General features: G+C 38.8%; 2 protein-coding genes across 2 annotated transcripts; both read left to right on the top strand.

Annotated features, from left to right (window-relative positions):
• Positions 1-4,446: 4,446 nt before the first annotated feature.
• LOC138904261 (tropomyosin-like) lies at positions 4,447-4,983 on the top strand. The gene has a single exon (XM_070192765.1). The coding sequence runs from the start codon at positions 4,447-4,449 to the stop codon at positions 4,981-4,983; it is 537 nt and encodes a 178-aa protein (XP_070048866.1).
• Positions 4,984-14,424: 9,441 nt separating this feature from the next.
• LOC104085539 (polygalacturonase-2-like) lies at positions 14,425-19,187 on the top strand. Its single transcript, XM_009589595.4, has 9 exons — positions 14,425-14,865; positions 15,522-15,653; positions 15,751-15,918; positions 16,031-16,051; positions 16,310-16,517; positions 16,636-16,717; positions 17,834-17,942; positions 18,098-18,214; positions 18,815-19,187. The coding sequence occupies exons 1-9, from the start codon at positions 14,548-14,550 to the stop codon at positions 19,031-19,033; spliced, it is 1,374 nt and encodes a 457-aa protein (XP_009587890.1). The 5' UTR covers positions 14,425-14,547; the 3' UTR covers positions 19,034-19,187.

Raw genomic sequence — 19,187 nt, 5'->3', positions numbered from 1 at the left:
AAGCAACGAGAACTGAACTTGAGGCAAAGAAGATGGCTTGAACTTCTCAAAGACTATGATGTCGATACTTTTTATCATCCGAGTAAGGCCAATGTGGTGGCGGATGCTCTTAGTAGAAAGTCAACAAGTAACTTGGCTTGTCTGGTGGTGCATGATCAGCCTATGATGAGAGAGATCCATAGCTTGGCAAACTTGGGTATACGAATTGTCGATGATGGTAGTGGGGAAGTAACCATACAAAATGGGGCCCAGTCGTCCATGATCGAACAAGTAAAGTCCCATCAATATGAAGATCCACATTTAGTGGAGTTGAAAGAAGGGGATGACCGACAAAAAGTCACAGTATTCACGATAGATGCAATCGATGGTACTCTGAGGTATCAAAGTCGGCTATGTGTTCCTAATGTGGATGATCTTAGAAGAGAAATCATGATTGAAGCACATAAATCGAGGTACTCTATACATCCGGGGTCTACGAAGATGTATCAGGATTTAAAAGACGTATATTGGTAGAATAATATGAAGAGAGATATAGCCGAGTTCGTGTCCATGTGCATAAATTGCCAACATGTAAACTCTGAACACCAAAGACCCGGTGGGTTAGCCCAGAATATTGAAATTCCGCAATGAAAGTGAGAAATGATCAATATGGACTTCGTTGTTGGGTTGCCTCGATCTCTTTGTAAGTGTGATTCTATTTGGGTAATTGTGGATCGATTGACAAAGTCGGCACACTTCCTTCCAGTCAGGACTACAGATACCGCAGAGTAGTATGCACAACTTTACATCAGAGAAATTGTTAGACTACATGGTACTCCTGTTTCTATCATTTCAGATAGAGGTGCTTAATTCACGGCAAATCTTTGGCAATCATTTCAGAGGGGTTTGGGCACATAAGTAAACCTTAGCACGGCTTTCCACCCCCAGACAGACGGGCAGGCAGAAAGGACCATTCAGACACTTAAGGATATGCTGCGAGCTTGTGTGATCGACTTCAAAGGAAATTGGGATGATCATTTACCGCTCATTGAATTTTCTTATAATAATAGCTATCAAGCGAGCATACAAATGGCACCGTTTGAAGCTTTGTATGGGCGATGATGTAGGTATCCTATTGGTTGGTTCAAAGATGGTGAAGCCCAATTATTAGGTCCTGACATGGTGCACCAAGCCATGAAAAAGGTGAAGGTGATTAAAGAGAGACAAAAAACGGCTCAAAGTCGCCAGAAGAGTTATTCGGATGTTCGACGGTGAGAGTTGACTTTTAAAGATGGTGACTTTATTTTCTTGAAAGTGTCACCAAAGAAAGGTGTGATGCGTTTTCGCAAGAAGGAAAAATTGAACCCAAGGTTTATTGGGCCTTACAAGATTTTGAAAAAAATAAGAGAGGTAGATTATGAATTGGAACTACCACAAGAGTTATCTTCTGTGCACCTAGTCTTCCATGTATCGATGTTGCGAGAGTGTTTGCGGGATCCCTCGCATATCATTTCTCCACAAACCATTGAGATAAGTGAGGGACTAACATATGAGGAGCAACCCGTTGTCATACTTAATAGACAAGTCCGAAAGTTGAGGACAAAAGAGATAGCATCGGTTAAGGTGCTATGGCGGAATCAAGATATTGATGAAGCAACATGGGAAGCGGAGGAAGACATGAAGAAAAGATATCCTTATTTGTTTCAAGAAAATGAAGCTTAGGCTTGAATATTGTACTAATGTGCCTTATATTTCCTTTCGAGGCTTACATTGTAATAACTTCTTTTGGTGATGTGTATTAAACTTTTGTTGATATATAGAGGTGTATTTTGTCGAATGTGAGTCATATGGACCGTTTTGGTTTATACATATCGTGTTCTTGTGGTTGGATGAAAGGTAGAAATCTTACGATAGTTCTATTTGCAAAGGAATCTCTGCCGAATTTGTTTTTGAGAATTCAGATAGTTAGTCAAAGGAGGAAACCATGGGAGGAAAATTGAAGATAAGGTTAGGAGAGTTAAGATTGAAACCTTCTGCTTAACTACAACATCAGTTTGACATTCGAGGACGAATGTTTCTAAGTGGGAGAGAATTTAAAGCCCCGGGATTTTTTTATTTTTTTAAAATCAAGCTTATTATAAGCTTAGGAGAATGATTAATGAGATCTTGATATATGTGGGAGCCCATATAAGGGTAACAAGATCATTACGATTATTGAGCATGAATGGATAAAGGCATAACTTGGAATGGTTGGGAAAAGATGGAGGAGGAGATCCTAGCAGACCTGCGTAGGCAAAAACAGCATGCTGAGTAAGGGGAGGCTTATGTTGCGTAGGCTATGCAAGCATGCGTAGCAAAACTGCGTAGGCTACGCAATTCATTTTCTATAAGTATGAGGAGGTCGGGGAGAGAGAAAGAGGTGCAAGATTTTGGAGCCTTGAAATTCTAGAGAGAGAAAGGGCCAATCCCTACACTTAATATACTTCAAGGTATGATTTCTTGACAAATTTATGATGTTATAACATCATTGGATACTAGAACTAACACATATATAGATTCAATCCATAGGATTGCACTTGAATCTTGAAGAATCACCGAGAACACTAAAGAAGAGATTTTGTAGGGTTTGCTTCAAAAGGTAATTTCCTCTACTCGAATCTCGTTATGAGGTATATATGAGTGTATTTAGGGTATTCATGATATTGGGAGGTGATTGAGTGTGAGTATTTATGAAATCCTTTTTGGATATTTATATTGATAGTTGGGAAGACAATAAATAGTAAATTGAGGTATGACATGGAGATTGTTGAGTTGTTTATAAACCCAATAGACTATTAAGTATTATATATGAGATTGTTAAGCAAGGGTGAACACATATGGTAGGAGATATGAACCCTAAGTACCTACAGTCAAGAGCTAAGTTCTAAATGGATCTTGTTGGTATCGTTGGATAACTCTTGACTCATGTGAGATATAATTGTGTAGATTGAGATTAGTTGAAGACCTCGGATACTTGTGGTGGATTTTTTGGAGCGTATCAAGGTATGTTGAAACCTACTACTTCATGGAGTTTCTCTCGCATATCATAAATTAGTTTTGAACTTGATTCAAATTATGGATCCTAGCTTGTGGAGACGAGCAGGCTGGGATTTCACCATTCCTTGCTTTTAAATGTTTAAGTGCCATTGACATATTTATTGAAAGTGTAATGTTTTGAAATCTACTTATATGTTAGAGTGGCACTTGTTGAACTAAAAGATAAATTCTAATTTGTTAATTACTTTTAACATAGAAATGGAAAATGCTTTGTTCAATTTTTGTTCAAATGTTTGGATCGGTTATGAACACCATGATTTGATTTAAAAGAGATTTCTTTTAGGCTTTTAAGTTATGAATCAAATTTAGAAAATTCAAATATTTTGGGAGTTACTAGTGGAGACCACCGAGATTGGTTTGAATCTTAAATTCATTACCATGGAACTACACGTACCGGCGTAGGGACACATTCCAATGTTAAGCCAAGGTTTGTAGGATAAAGTCCCAAAATTTGTGGGCAATGATCATTACTAAATGTAATGAGGTTAAGTCAACTCGTACGGTACTACGGGAATCGCCCAGACAAGTAGGTTCAAATACTTGTGCCTAGGCTGATCACCTAGTATTGTTTTTAGTATGTCGGTGTCGGTATAGTGCTCCTGTTGAAAATAAAAGCCTCACATGATATTGGTTGAACTTTAAATGTTAAAGGAAGTGACTTTGAAATATGGTTTACACTATTATTTCATTTCCTTGTTTAAATTATGATTTGGTATAAATGTCTCCTTGTTATATCAATGCTTTGCATATCTCTTGACCTATCTTCTTATCTTGTCCCACTACTTGGGGGAATGGTTCAGGATTCATAATAAGCATGTGGAGCTTAGGCCCTTTGGCCAAATTTTCATTTATGTTTTCAGGTACCGGTCCTAAGCAGTGTGAGCCCCGTGGATAGGACAACTCCACATTTCCATTTGGTACTTTTGGTGAGGCTCGACTCTTACTATCATGCAGTAGTATTTACTTTATACTTTTGGGTCACTGAGGCCTGTCTTGGTCGACTATTTTCATTTCGGATCTTAGAGATTTCATAGACATTAGTAGTTTATTCTGTTGGTTGTAAGCTATAGTAACTCATATGGCATACATGAATGAATAGTTATCGTTATGTCTTTTATTTAATGAAAAAGATTGTTTTAAATAGTTATATCTCATGCATGGATTTTATTATTTAAAATGCTTATGTTTCAAAAGGGTTTTCGCATGCACATAAGAGTAGGTTAGTACATGGGTTTGGTTTGCTCGGGTTGGGTAGTATACCAAGTGCTGGTCACGTGGGTCTTGGGTCGTGACAGTCCGGTCGTAGATTCTAACAACAATACTTTGCATCTCCAGTTGAAGATCAACCAGATCGACCAACTCCACAAGGAGATGGACGAGATCCAAGTAATGGTCGACGGGTTGAAAAACAAGATGGACCTGCTGGCCTCGGATAGGGATACCACGCAGGCCAAGCTGTCTTCGGTGGAAGTTCAGCTTCGGGTGGCGAAGGATAAGGCTGATACACGGGCTCAACGAAATGAGGATCTCCAAGCACAACTGCGCTCGGCCGTCGCTGAAAGGGATGCCCTTGGTAAAGAGTTCGAAATAACGAGGTTCAGGTTAGAGATAACCTCGACCGATGTTGACAAGATGGTGGCCCAAGACAAGGACGATGTTGAAGTAGCTGAGGCCCGCCTGAAGACCACTGCTAAGTACGTGAGACGGCTATTCCGAAGGGAGACCCTCGAAGAAATCCATTCCCGTGGATTCAACCTATCTGCCGAGATAGATGAGGCAGAAAGACTAAAGGTCAAGGCGAAGAAGCTAGCTGAACCCCAAGGTGAAAAGGGCTCTGAGGGTTCTGAAGAATCCGAAGGCCTCGACAGTTCTGGTGACGAGTCGGGCTCCGGTGAAGATCGGGCGTAAATTCCTTAGGATTTATTTTTTATTTTTGTATCCTGTACATATTTTCTGTTGAGGCCATTTTTGTTAGGCATTTGTAAAGATATTCCGGAATATATAAAAATTTTCCCTTTTGGCAGTTTTCAAATCTATTATCTTAGCATCTTTTTACAATTGCAAATATTTTAATGCCTTAGCACAGAATCAAACGTAGTAATAAGTCATTTTTCGGAGGTCCGAACAAAACCTGTCCTCGATGCAATTTTTGCTTGAAACTTATGAAAACTCGGAGTGACCGGAAATTTTCCCAAGATGCTTGCTTAAATGTTTTTAGACTACGCCTTTGCCGAGGGTAACCTTTGAATAGGTTCAATTTTTTTTTTTGAACGCCTTATGTTTTGATTACGAGCTTTGAACGTCTCCGTGCCTCTGAATTTTAATAACTCGAGCCGCCCAAACTTATTTCGGATGACAGTCCCCAAGTGGGGGTAGCCCTTTGGGCTCGGATAGGGGTGGCCCTTGGGCTCGATAGTCCCCGGGTAGGAATAGCCCTTAGGCTCGATACTTTTAAGAAGCAAAAATATGTATTAGCAAGGTAGAAACATTTTTTCATTTCTGTCTGCAACGTACAAGATTGTAAGCGTGTAGAAGCTCGTATTATGGCTAAGGTAGCCTACGCGGGCACGGTTCACTTGACCGTTTGGCCCTTACAATAAATCCTAACCACCGAGCCTAGGCTGTTCAAGAACAAAGTATCCTTCCTTCCTTGCTATAAAGCTTGACCCGAGGGTGATGGCCCCCAGTATTCGAGGTTGATCTCGAGAGGGCTCGGATACTGTTGATGCGACCATTGAATTCAATTTAAAATCGGTTTTCGATTTTACATTAGCATGATTTACTGTTGCCTCGTTAAAACCCTTGTCAGAAAACCCATTTGGGACAAATCCGATTCAAGGAAAAAATAGTGCAAAGCGTACTTTCAGACCTAACAACCACATTCTCCTTTGGTTGTTGCCTGCAAGTGTTAGTACAATTCATAAAAAGGGTGAATGAGATCGTACCTTAGCAGTAGTAGTGTTTTAAGTGCGTCATGTTCTAGTTGTTCGGTAGCTGTGCATTGTTTCCTATTTCGAGTTTGTATGAAATCCCGATGACTCAATATGGTCCTTCCCAATTCGGTCCTAGCTTCCCTTCGGTCGTGTTCCAGGTGTGCAGTGTTACGTTTCTTAACACCAAGTCCCCGATATTAAAGTGTCGGAGGTTGGCTCTTCGGTTGTAATATCTATCTATCCGCTATTTCTGGGCAGCCATCCGGACTATGTTTTGGAGTATGGTTTTGTTCGTAGACTCCTCCTGTTCGTTCCCACTAAGGTGATAGGGTGTTGACAAGATCTTTTTGATCTTATGGTCCTCAAAAAGTTTGCTTACCTTGCTGCCAATGAACTAGTTACCGTCATCACACACTATCCCGGTCGGTATTTTGCACCGGCATATTATGTGGTCCCAAATGAATTCGATGATTTCTTTTTCCCGGACCTTCTCGAACGCTTGAGCTTTGACCCACTCAGAAAAATAGTCATTCATAAACAATATAAATTGAGCCTTACCGGGTGCCCACAATAGGGGACCGACAATGTCCATTCCCCATTTCATAAACGGCCAAGATGACAGGACCGGATGCAGTAGCTCTCCGGGTTGATGGATCATTAGTGCATGCCTTTGACAATCGTCGCATCTCCATACAAAGCCCTTCCCATCTTTCTCTATGTCGATCCAATAATAGCCGGCACTGATTTTCTTACGAACCAAAGATTCTGCCCCCGAATGGTTTCCACAGGTGCCTTCGTGAACTTCCCTTAAAATATATTCGGTGTCCCCCGGACCCAAGAATATGGCAAGTGGTCCATCGAATGTTCTTATGAATAGAGTACCTTAGGATAGGCTAAACCTGGCTGCGTTCGTGCACATGGCTCTCAACTCTTTAGGATCCGAGGGCAACTTCCTAGTATTCAAGTAGTCTATATACTTGTTTCTCCAGTCCCAAGTTAAAATCGTTGAGTTTATCTCGACATGGCCTTCTTCCACTACTGATTTCATGAGTTGTAAGTCCATTCCCGAGCTGAATTAATTTTCTTCAACCGATGACCCAAGTTAGCCAGAGCATCGGCTTCGCTATTTTGATCCTGGGGTACGTATAGTAAGGTCCATTCCTTGAATCGATGCAGTGTTACCTGTAATTTGTCCAAATACCTTCGCATTCATTCCTCTTTTACATCGAATGTCTCGTTGATTTGATTTACCACAAGGAGGGAGTCGCAATTAGCTTCGACCACTTTGGCCCCCGAGCTTTTAGCCAATTTGAGATCTGCAATCATGGCCTCATACTCGGCCTCATTGTTAGTCAATTTCACAGTTTTAATAGATTGCCCAACTATGTTACCCATAGGCGGCTTCAAAACGATGCCGAGTACGAACCCCTTCGCGTTCGAGGCATCATCCGTAAAGAGAGTCCAGATTCCCGAGGAAGTCCCCGAGGTTAACAACATTTCCTTTTCGACTTCAGGTATTAAGATCGGCGTGAAGTCGGTCATGAAGTATGCCAAAATTTAAGATTTGATAGAGCTACGGGGTTGATATTCGATATCGTACACGCTAATTTCTACGGCTCATTTGGCCAATCGGCCCGAGATCTCGGGTTTGTGCATTATGTTCCTTAGTGGGTAAGACGTTACGACACATATGGGGTGGCATTGAAAATATGGCTTTAACTTTCTGGAGGCGCTTAGCAAAGTGAGCGCCAATTTTTCTAGGTGAGGGTACATTGTTTTGGCCTCGCCTAGAGTTCTACTAACATAATAGATAGGAAATTGCATACCTTCCTCTTTCCGGACTAAGACTCCATTTATTGCTATCTCGGATACCGCTAAGTACAGGTACAACTGCTCGTTTCCTTCGGAGTATGGAGCAAGGGTGGACTCAAAAGATACCGTTTGAGTTCTTCCAAAGCTTGCTGGCACTCCAGGGTCCATGAAATGTTATTGTTCTTCTTCAATAATGAGAAGGACCGATGGCTCTTATCGGAGGACCTCGATATGAACCGGCCCAGGGCAGCTTTGCACCCAATTAGCCTTTGAACGGCCTTGACATTGTCCACCAAAGTGATATCTTCTATAGCTTGGAATTTGCCGGGATTGATCTCGATCCCTAGGTTGGACACCATGAATCCAAGGAACTTCCCGTATCTGACCCCGAATCCAAGCTTAGCCTTATTTTCTGCTTAACCGGGTGGAACTTCGATCCAAGATTATCTTATGAGTGGTTGCTTCTGGCGGGATCCCTATCATATCTAGATGGGACAAAGCAAAACAACCCACGTTAGCTATAAGGAATCTAATGAGTTTTTTCCTGAGCTCGGGAGTTAAACCTGTGCCTAGGTATACCTTCCGATCGGGCAAGTGTTTGATCAATATGACTTGCTCCAGCTCCTCGATCATCGATTTGGTGGCATCAATATCGTCAGGGGCGATGAACGACTTAAGAACTTCGTAATCATCATCCTCGCTCCCCTCTTGCTCAAGGCCGGTGTCGGTGAGACCTATTTAGTTTCTTCCTTCCTAACCAACTCCGGGTTCTTTGATGTCGAGAGTGCTTACATCGGGATCACCTCATCGACCGCTAACATTCTTTTGCGGCCGGCTGCTCTCCGTAAACTATCTTGATCCCTTCCGGTGTGGGGAACTTCAATGCCTAGTGGAGTGTCGAGGGTATTGCCCTAATGTTTTGAATCCATGGTCTTCCGAATAGAGCATTATATCTCATATCCCCTTCGATCGCGTAGAACTTTGTTTCCTGAATGGTTCAGGACACTCACAGGGTTATCTCCCCTTTAGTAGTTTCACATGCCATGTTGAATCCGTTTAAGACGCGGACTGTAGGCACTATTTGGTCTTGTAGACCCAGCTGCTCTACGACCCTCGATCTGACGATATTGGCCGAGCTACCTGGATCAATCAACACACGCTTAACTCGAGATTTATTTATAAGTACAGATATTACCAGTGCATCATTATGCGGTTGCACGATGCCTTCAGCGTCCTCATCGTTGAAAGAGACGGTTCCCTCTGGCATGTAATCTCGGGTTCGCTTTTACCTTGTAATGGACACCTTAGTGAGCTTCAGCATTGGCCCCTGGGGGACGTCGACTCCACCAATAATCATGTTAATGAAGTGCTAAGCTTCCTCTTGCTCGGTTTATTTGTTGGAGTCCCTATTCTAATAAGTGGGGATTTTGACTACTTATTAGCGCCTTTTAGCTTTTGTTTTAGTCCAAAAGAATTTAATTGTGTTCTCGAAAACTGATAAAATGTGCTAAATTGTAGGAATATTGGAAGATGGACTCCCGAGATGAAATCCAACTCAAAAATGAGTAATCTAAACTCAAGGCCATAAAAGACACAGAAGCTCAGAAGTGCGGACCACAGAATATCATCTGCGACTGCAGATGATGAAGAAAATGGCAGCAGATCTTTGTGCAAAGTACGGTCCGCACATGAATTGTGCGGCCGCAGAAGATGGCTAGGAACAAAAGTGCAGAGAATGTGCATTCCAAGTCTCCCAGAAGCGCGGTCCGCACTAGAATCTTGCGGTCGCAGAAGAAGTGCTACGGGGCCGCAGATATAATTGTGCGGACCGCAGAAGAGCAAGATGCGACCACAGTTACAATTCTGCGGACTGCAGAAAGAAGGCATCGCGGCCGCAGATTAGAATTATGCGGCCGCAGACCTCCAGTTCCTACAAGTTGAGGAAATTTGCGGACCGCACATGGAATTGTGCGGCCGCAAAACCTCCCGAAGGGTATTTTTGTCCGAAATTTTCAGCCTTGTATAAATAGACGAGTTTTACAATTTTAGATCAACTTTTGACATCAGCAGCTACAGTAGCCGTTTCTCTTTATTTCTTTTAGTAGTTTTTCATATTTTGGGATATTTTAACATAGATTTTATTATTTTGATTTCACAATATGAGTTTATTTATCATTTCTTCTTCTATTTCTTCAATTTCAAGCATGAGTAGCTAGATTTTCACTAGGGCTGTGATCCAACCCTAGGGTGTAAACCTTATGGGTGTTTAATTTGATGCTTGTTTATGGTTGGGTATTTATTATTTAGCCCTGTTCATGCTTTAATTTGTAGAATTAATGATTGCAAATATTAGTTCATACCTATTTGACTTGGTATGTACTTGAGAAAGAGAGACTTAGTCTAGAAAAAAAACTTGGCTAACAAGAAATTGGGTCAATCGAGAGATTGATAATCCCAATTAAAGGGTTCAACCTAGAGATAATAATAATCCGACTTGAGCTTTTATCAACCGTTTTGTGCAATACCCTTTTGGACTTGAGAAAGCCAAATGGGGCAAAATCACTCTCTGACCGAGAGGCATTGAGTGGGTAATTGAGTGTTGATAGCAATAGCACACCCCGATTAATAAAATAAGCATTAAGGTTTATATCCCATTAGTCAAACACCTAGACGATGGTCATAGCCCTAGGCTTTTTACAAAACTTGAAAAACAACAAAAATAATTTCTTAGTTTTATTTCTCAACTTGCACTCTTACTTTTAAATTAGACTTAAAAACAACTCCAATTTATGAAAGTGCAAATTGAGATAGTCAAATTCACATACTACAATATATACTCCTAACTCCCATATATAGCTCCATGTGAAAATCGACCCTGACTCTTATTGGGTACTGTCATTGCATTCGACCGTTTCATAACCTTGAATTGAGGTGTGAAATTGGACGAGATCATATTCCTGATGTGATTTTTGGCTCGATCACTCAAAAAATCCCGGAGGTGCCCGTTATTGAATAATCGTGCCACTTCTTCTCTTAGCTATCAGCAATCTTCGGTCCTGTGGCCGTGAGTGCCATGATAATTACGCATTAGGTTGGGCTCACTTTGGGCAGGATCAGACTGCAATGGCCCAGGTCACTTGGTATCTTTGATGCGTCCGATGGCAGATACGATGCCGTCAGCATTGACGCTGAAGTTGTCTTCCGATAACCTCGGTGTCTCCCTAGCCCTGAGTGGCCTGTTGAAATTGTTTTTGCTCATAAGTCCCCGGCTATTATGACCTCGATCGCTCTCTTTTCATTCCTCGCAGGGTTACGTCCGGATCCGCTGCCCCTTCGATCTCCGCTATACGGTTGATATCGATCTCTGTTTGGTCTTGGTTCATGATCGACGACTCTTCTAGACTTGTCATTAGTTCTGATGGGATATACGGACCCAGAGGGGCCCCCAAGCTGATCATCCTCGACTCTGATTTTCTATCGGTACCTATTATGGATGTCAGCCCAAGTTACCGCCAATTACTCTATTAAATTCTGTTTCAGCTGCTGTGAAGCCAATGAGCATTGGGGGTTGAGTCCTTGAGTGAATGCTTGAATTGCCCAATCGTCCGCAACCGGAGGCAGGTCTATTCTTTCCATTTGAAACCTCGATACGAACTCCCTGATCATTTCGTTATCTCTTTATTTCACTTTAAAGAGGTCCGATTTTCTGGCCTCGACCTTGATGGCCCCAACATGAGCTTTTACGAAGGCATCTGCAAGCATAGCAAATGAATTAATGGAATTAGAGGGTAGGTTGTGATACCATATCATTACGCCTTTAGACAGGGTTTCTCCGAACATTTTCAGCAGAAACGACTCGATTTCGTCATCTCCTAAGTCATTTCCCTTGATGGCACACGTGTAGGAGGTCACGTGTTCATTTAGATTTGTGATCCCGTTATACTTTGGAATTTCGGGCATACCGAGCTTCTTCAGGATTGGTTTTGGAGCTGCACTCGGAGGGAAAGGCTTTTGGACAATTTTCTTGGAATCCAGGCCTTTCAATATCGGGGGTGCTCCTGGGATTTGATCAACCCTGGAGTTATAAGTCTCCACTTTTTTGTCGTTGGCCTCGATCTTCTTTTCCCCCGATTCCACCCACTTCGTCAGCTCCTCAAGCATCTTTATTATTTCGGGGTTGGTCCTGGGTTCAACTTCACCCGGCCTGTCTGTGGTTGGTTCATTTTTGTGGGTGTTTTTCCGGGATGGTTCAGGCTCAACTCTGGTGGGGGCGCGACTTTGGTTCTGCAACTAGGCTATCTCCGCATGTTGAGCTTGTAATATTTCGAAGATCACCCGTAAATTGATCCCATTGCCTTCGTCGTCATGTGTAACCCATGCTATCGATCAAGCTCCCCCGCGAACGCTGTTTTCGGAGTTCGTAGGAAAGTTTGCGTCGATGGCCACATATGAGTTGACATCGATTGGGTCCGCGATCAGAACTCTGTTGGGGTCAACAGAGGGCACCTCGTTGCTGGGCACTACATTGTTGTTCTCGTTATGGTGGCCAGGCTCAGCATCAACGTTCAAGTAAGCAGATTGAGAGTTTGACATTTTTAATTTGACCTGAAATTAAAATCTCAAAGAACAAGCGTAAAACAGTGTGCGTTAAATTTGTATCAAATTACCACTATTATCCCTAGCCCCACGATGGGCGCCAAACTGTTTACCCTTAAAACGGATAATAATTGAATTTATACGCGGTTTTAAGGATATGTGAATTAATTCAATACAAGTGATTAATGACGTTAGATTAAGCAAATGAAAGATATAATAATTGGCCAAACCAATGATAAAAGTGATCCCGAGCTCAGTTAATAGCTCAACGAGGAACCTGCCTTCGGTTCCGAGCTTGCACTTATGAAGAACTTATGAATAAAAATAAGAACTTTGAATAACTTTTAGAAACAGAGAGAATAGAACTAAATTGCATTAGTATACGTGTTACAATGTATTTTATGAATAATAAGTTTCCTCATTTATATAGTAGGGGAGTTTTACCCTAAGTACAATCCTAAGAAAAGGAAAAATCTTCCGTTTCGCTAATCACTAATTTTCTGCCGATACGGGCAGAAATTCACGCCGTGATATCCGGTTGGGCGTGGACATCACGGCCCTTTGTTAGTCGTGTGCGGTTGTTTGGTAATGCTCACCGAAGTCTTGAGGCTCGAACCGGTCCCGGAGGACGTGGTCCTGATGCCCCCGAGGGAAGGTGTTTTGCTTGAGCCCCGATACGAGGAGCTTCTCACTTTGACTCTGATTCCTTACGGTCACGTTCCTTCTCCGTTTGCCTCACTGGGAAACCGGGGTGCTCAGTGAGCTCGGTTTTACCGTATACAGGGTTAACTAAAGCTTCTTCAAACCGAAGCTTATTAGTGCGGTAATGGGACTAGATCTCTAGCTATAGTTTGGTTGAAATTTTTCTAGACGATGAGGAGATGTTACCAAACCAGTTAATGTCCTCCGTTTAACACTCATTTCCACAAGTGGCCTGCGAATGTCTTTTTGTTCTAACGGCAGGTTAAAAACTTTATGCCAAAACAATTGAAGCAGTGAAAGCCCCGTATCAGACACTTGGCCTGCTATCAACACGAATGGTCATAAGAATAATCATAAATATATGATACTACTATATTAACGAGATTTTAATGTACGATAAATATGCTATAAGATTTTTAAAAAAATTTAAATTATATACATTGACAATGTAAAGAATTTTACAGTATTAGTATAATTTAACTAATTATATTAAATTATTAGTTTGTATTCTACACAATAAGACTGTTAGTAAAACTGTGTTAAAAACCAGAAAACTAAAAAAGCAAAAAAAACAAAAAAGTTAGTTCAACAAACAGAAATAGAAAATAACTTCGAGCCCAGAAGTCGCTTGTGTATCCTTAAGGAATTTAATCTCTTCACTGTTGCTCTAGATTTTGGATTAGTTCCTCCAAGAATAAGTATTATGTGATAGCGAAAATATAAATCACAGAATTTCGGCGAACTCAAGCGGCGGAGCAAATCACACTTTATACTTACTTTTTGCTTTGAAAAATAATGCAGAAATGCAGGAGAGGGGACTTCTTGTAGATTTGTTGGTGAAAAAATAAAACCAAGCCTCTGAATTTGTAGCTAACCAGTTGAGGTTTCAACTGGTGGCCTGTTTATGGAAATTAAAGGTGCCTCTTCGACAGAATTAAATTTCTGTTGATGAACTTTTGGTTGCAAATTTTTTAAATTCGGAAATGACCGTTGGAAAATTACTGCGAAAAATTAAAATTCCGCAAAAATATGAGAAAAGGAAAAATAAATAACGAAAAAGAAAAATAAATTTGGTCTTTTAGTGTAAAAATTCCATACATTGTTAATGCACCAAATTAAAGTAAAACTCTTTTAAGGAAATATGGAGGATAGAATAAAGTAGGCAAACTGTCGAAGAAACTCTTTCGTCTAAATCTCTCTCATCCAAATTACTAATACCATAACAGCCATAGTGCAACGATCCAACAACTATGATCAATCAAAATCCACTAAAATCTATAAATAGACAAACCTTCCCATATCACTTTGTTATATATATCACTTCCATACCCTCTTATCATACTTTAAAGTTTTTCCATACGTTCCTCCATAATATTCTGTGTCACAATTCTTTTTCAATAGAAAACGCCATAACATATAGCAATATATCATGGCAGTGCAAAGGATTCTTTTTTTGTCCACCATTATTTTTTTAGTTCTATCAAATTCATCATGTAACGGAAGCTTCAATGAGGATAATGAAAATGATGATTTTTTCATATCAGCTGATCACAACATGAATCTAAAACAAGAATTTGGTCATGATTTTCAAGCTTACCCTTCTTATTTGAGCACCATTACTGAATACGACAAATTTCAAAGTCGAATTCATGGTTTCAATAATATTGAAGAAGTTGCCAATAGGGTTGCATTTATTGATGTAAGTAAATTTGGAGCTAAGGGTGATGGAGTTACAGATGATACTACGGTAAGTACTTAAAATATAATTGGAGAGTGTGTGTGTATATATATATATATATATATATATATATATATATATATATATATATATATATATGGGGTTGAATGGCTAAATTAAGATTGGGTGTGTAAGTCCACCGTATGTTTGGTACCAGTGGCGAAGCCAGAAATTTTTCTAAGGGTGTTCAAACTTAAAAGAAGTAAAAAAAAAAAGAACATGCGACAAAAGATGTTCAATATATGTTAATATATCTTTAAAACCTAATTTTTACCTATATACGCAGTGTAATTTTTCGAGTAAGGGTGGTTAGGCAGACCGTAGCTTCGCCCCTGATTGGTACGATGGAAGTTAATTTCGGAGAGTTTTTCTTTAGAAAAAAGTCATTTTCTGATATTTGATTATAAGGAAAATATTTTTCATCAAATTTTAAATATTATTATTAATCATTAATGCTCAATAATGTCATCAAAACAGTGTCCAATTCAAATATTATTATTATTTTCTAGTATATATACTTTTTACGAAAAATATTTTTAATTCACCCACCAAATATGGAAAATGACTTTCATCGTAGCAACGAGATCGGAATTTCTTCTAAGAGTTTACCAGTGCTACATGTGGTATTGTTAATTTCTTATCGTGTGAAATGATCTTAATTTTAGGCATTTGAGAAAGCTTGGAAAGAAGCATGTTCATCTAACACACCTGTGCTCTTTGTGGTGCTACACAACAAAAATTATCTTCTGAAACAAATCACATTTTCAGGTCCATGCAAATCTTCCATTTCAATGCAGGTTAGAATATTGGTTACTTATTATTAAAGCTGGAAGAAAATAAAAGATGTTTTTATCATAGGAACTTAGTTTTTTTTTTCTTCAAATTATTGTGCAGATATTTGGATCTTTAGAAGCATCAGATAATATATCGGACTATAGTAAAGATAGAAGGCATTGGATTCTTTTTAATAATGTTCAAAACTTGGTTGTTGGAGGAGGAGGAGTTATCAATGGCAATGGAAAAATATGGTGGCAAAATTCTTGCAAAATCAATAAATCACTGGTAATTAACCTTGCCTATTTTTATCGTATACTAATTTTCAGAGATATTTTTCTAGTTTAGAAAATCATCAGTTGCTTTATAATACTGATTGTTACTATTTCTCCATATGCAGCCATGCAAGAATGCACCAACGGTACGTTCATTTGATATTGGAATCATGGGAGCAATAGTAAAGTTGTCTCCGTCTGACCTATAGGTCATGAGTTCGAGCCGTAAAAATAGCCACTAATATTTGCATTAGGTTAGACTGTCTATATCATACCCCTTGGGGTGCGACCCTTCCCTGGATCCTGCGTGAACACGGGATACCTTGTGTACCGTGACACCCTTTTTTTAAATATAGTTTGAATTATTTATCTAGTTAATTAAAGCTAAAAGAGTTTATGCACAGGGCTTAACCTTCTACAATTGCAAGAATTTGAAAGTGAAGAACCTTAAGATTAAAGATGCACAACAAATTCATGTCTCATTTGAGAGATGTACTAATGTTGAAGCTTCAAATTTGATGGTGACTGCTCCAGAAATTAGCCCTAACACTGATGGAATCCATGCAGCAAATACTCAAAATATCCAAATTTCTGACTCTATCATTGGAACAGGTTATTTAATTTTTAATTCATTAATTGCCAATGATTACTGTTTTTATTTTTCTTATATGAACACAGATACAAATTACAAATTACTATTCTTGGAAAAATGATATTATTTGTTGGATAGGTGATGATTGTATTTCAATTGCGAGTGGATCCCAAAAGGTGCAGGCCACGGATATTACTTGTGGTCCAGGTCATGGTATCAGGTATTTAAGGAAAAAAAATACTTTTTTCTACACTTTAAAAAAGAAACAGAATAAATTTCAACTTTTTGTAGTAGCATTTTTATTGATAGGTACTTGAAAATTTAACTACCATGCCCCTTTCCCTGACCCTTTTAACATTTTGGGTGTGTTTGGTATGAATAAAAATATTTTCCTATAAAATGAGTGTTTTATTATTTATTTTTCGTGTTTGGTTGGTGAGTAAAAAAATATTTTCTAGTATTTGGTTAGAGAGTAAAAAATAATTTTGAGAAAAATAACTTTCTATGCCAATCTCCTCACCCTCCCCCCAAATCTCCATGTTTACTGTGGTGCTCCTCCCCCCTCCCCAAACCCCTCCCTTACCCAATGTTTCATGACTCTATTTTCTTCAAGAATTCAATATTGAAGTTTACTTTTTCACACAAGAACAATATTGAAGTTGTGGAACTGAAATAGAAAATACTCTCTTGCTGAAACAAAACAAAAATACTCTTTCTACAACATGAAAAGAAATTATTTATTTTTGTTGAAATGAAAGAAAATAATTTTTCTACATCATGAAAAGAAAATACTCGTTTTGTTTAAATGAAAAAGAAAGTACTCTATCTACGAAATTAAAAACAATTACTCTAATAATATTTTTATTTAGGGGTGGGATGGGGGTGGGCCGAGAGGGGTAGGTGGGGTTGGATGGGTGGTGGGGTAGGGGTGGTTTTGGGGGTGGGGTGCTAGGAGGGGGTGTGAAGTATAGAGTGGGGAAGGTTGAAAAATAGTTTTGGAAAATATTTTTCGGGAAACATTTTCCTCCAATTTGAGAAAAATTAGTTCATAAGAATAATGTTTTTCAAAACATTTAATCTAACAAAACATGAAAAAGAAAAATATTTTCCTTAATACAAAGCACATCCTTTATTTTCTTTATTCATATCTTGGGATGTTGGGGAGAATTTATAAGTCCTTTATTTATAATTTCATTATTTCTCACTAATATCAGAGGAAAAGCAATGATTATTGATGAAATATTTTTGTAGTACCTATAATCTTTTGTCTAATTCGCTCTTATTTCCTTTCTTTAATTTATTTTTTCTCTTGGGCGGGCCTGGTTAATTCGATTAGTATTGGAAGCTTAGGATCAGGGAATTCAGAAGCTCATGTGTCTGATGTTATTGTGAGTAGAGCCAAGCTTTCTGGTACTACAAATGGACTTAGGATCAAGACTTGGCAGGTATGCCTTCTCTTCCTTTACTTAGATTCAAAACGACAAGGAGAATAATTAATTAGTATTCCAATTACTAGGTGAATTTGAATTGAAGATATTGAGTTATCAGAGAGTTTAAATACATATTTTAAAAAAAAAACATTATAATGTTGTGTATGCAGGGAGGATCTGGAAATGCGAGCAACATCATATTTCAAAATGTGGAAATGCAAGGAGTAAAGAACCCCATAATCATAGACCAAAATTATTGTGATCAACATGATCCATGCAAACAACATGTAAGAAATTTTTTACTCTAGCCGGTCCATAATAAATGGCTTTTTGGCCTTTTTATTTTGGTCTAAAATAAGTGTCATTTTACATAATCAAGAAGAAATTAACTTTATTTTTTTTTTTTCAAAATTTTTCCTTATTTGCATATCTCAATGTGTCAAGTTAACAATATACAAATATTAATTAAGGGCAATTTAATCAAAATTCTCTAGGAGTTAGCATTTTCTTAAGGGGTGAGCCAAAGACCAAAAAGTCACTTATATAGACGGGAGGGAGTACTCATTAATTGAAAAAGTTTCTTTTGAAAACAAAAATAAAAAAGGCGGGGTGGGGGAGAGATCTTTTTAACAAGATGTTGGATATATAAAAGCGAAAAAAAAAATTCGATTTTTTTATTATCAAATTTATTCCTTCCTAAATCTGTAGTTGATTAATAACCCGTTGTAGTAGGTCATTGCACCAATTTTTCAGTTTACAGAATCGTTATATAGTTAGTTATTTGTAGTTATTATTTTTGAAATAACCTGATATATATAGTCTAAAAAATTTACCTTTTGATCATGCATAAAAAAGTAAACTCTTTTTATATTTGTCACTTGTCTCAGAGTTCGGCAGTTCAAGTGAAAAATATTGTCTATCAGAACATCATAGGTTCAAGTGCAACGAATGTGGCCATAAATTTTAATTGCAGCAAAAGCTTTCCATGTGAAGGTATTGTAATGCAGAATATAAATTTGGTAGGGGAAGGTGGAACTGCAAAGGCTATTTGCAGTAATGTCGAATTCAGCAATATTATTGGAACTGTCTCACCACATTGCCCATGAGAAAGTTTTCAAGAATAAATTAAACTCTCTTGTAATCATTTTTTCTATAAATTTTTAAGTAGTGTATTGTTAATATTCTTTTAGGGAATTTGTAGTAGGTGTACATAATACAACACATAATAAAAAGGAATATTATGTTTTGGAGTCTTAATAA

This window comes from Nicotiana tomentosiformis, chromosome 2, assembly GCF_000390325.3.
Source record: "Nicotiana tomentosiformis chromosome 2, ASM39032v3, whole genome shotgun sequence".
Lineage (NCBI taxonomy): Eukaryota > Viridiplantae > Streptophyta > Magnoliopsida > Solanales > Solanaceae > Nicotiana > Nicotiana tomentosiformis.
Note: the sequence above shows the minus strand (reverse complement) of the source record. Positions and strands in the feature narration are given on the sequence as shown.

What these genes read in the sequence shown, in the direction of transcription:
- LOC104085539 (XM_009589595.4), top strand. Translation starts at nt 14,548, where the DNA reads ATGGCAGTGCAAAGGATTCTTTTTTTGTCCACCATTATTTTTTTAGTT. An exon ending in CATGCAAGAATGCACCAACG is followed by an intron (nt 16,052 to 16,309) that starts GTACGTTCATTT and finishes GTTTATGCACAG; the next exon opens with GGCTTAACCTTCTACAATTG. An exon ending in TGACTCTATCATTGGAACAG is followed by an intron (nt 16,518 to 16,635) that starts GTTATTTAATTT and finishes TTTGTTGGATAG; the next exon opens with GTGATGATTGTATTTCAATT.
- LOC138904261 (XM_070192765.1), top strand. Translation starts at nt 4,447, where the DNA reads ATGGACGAGATCCAAGTAATGGTCGACGGGTTGAAAAACAAGATGGAC.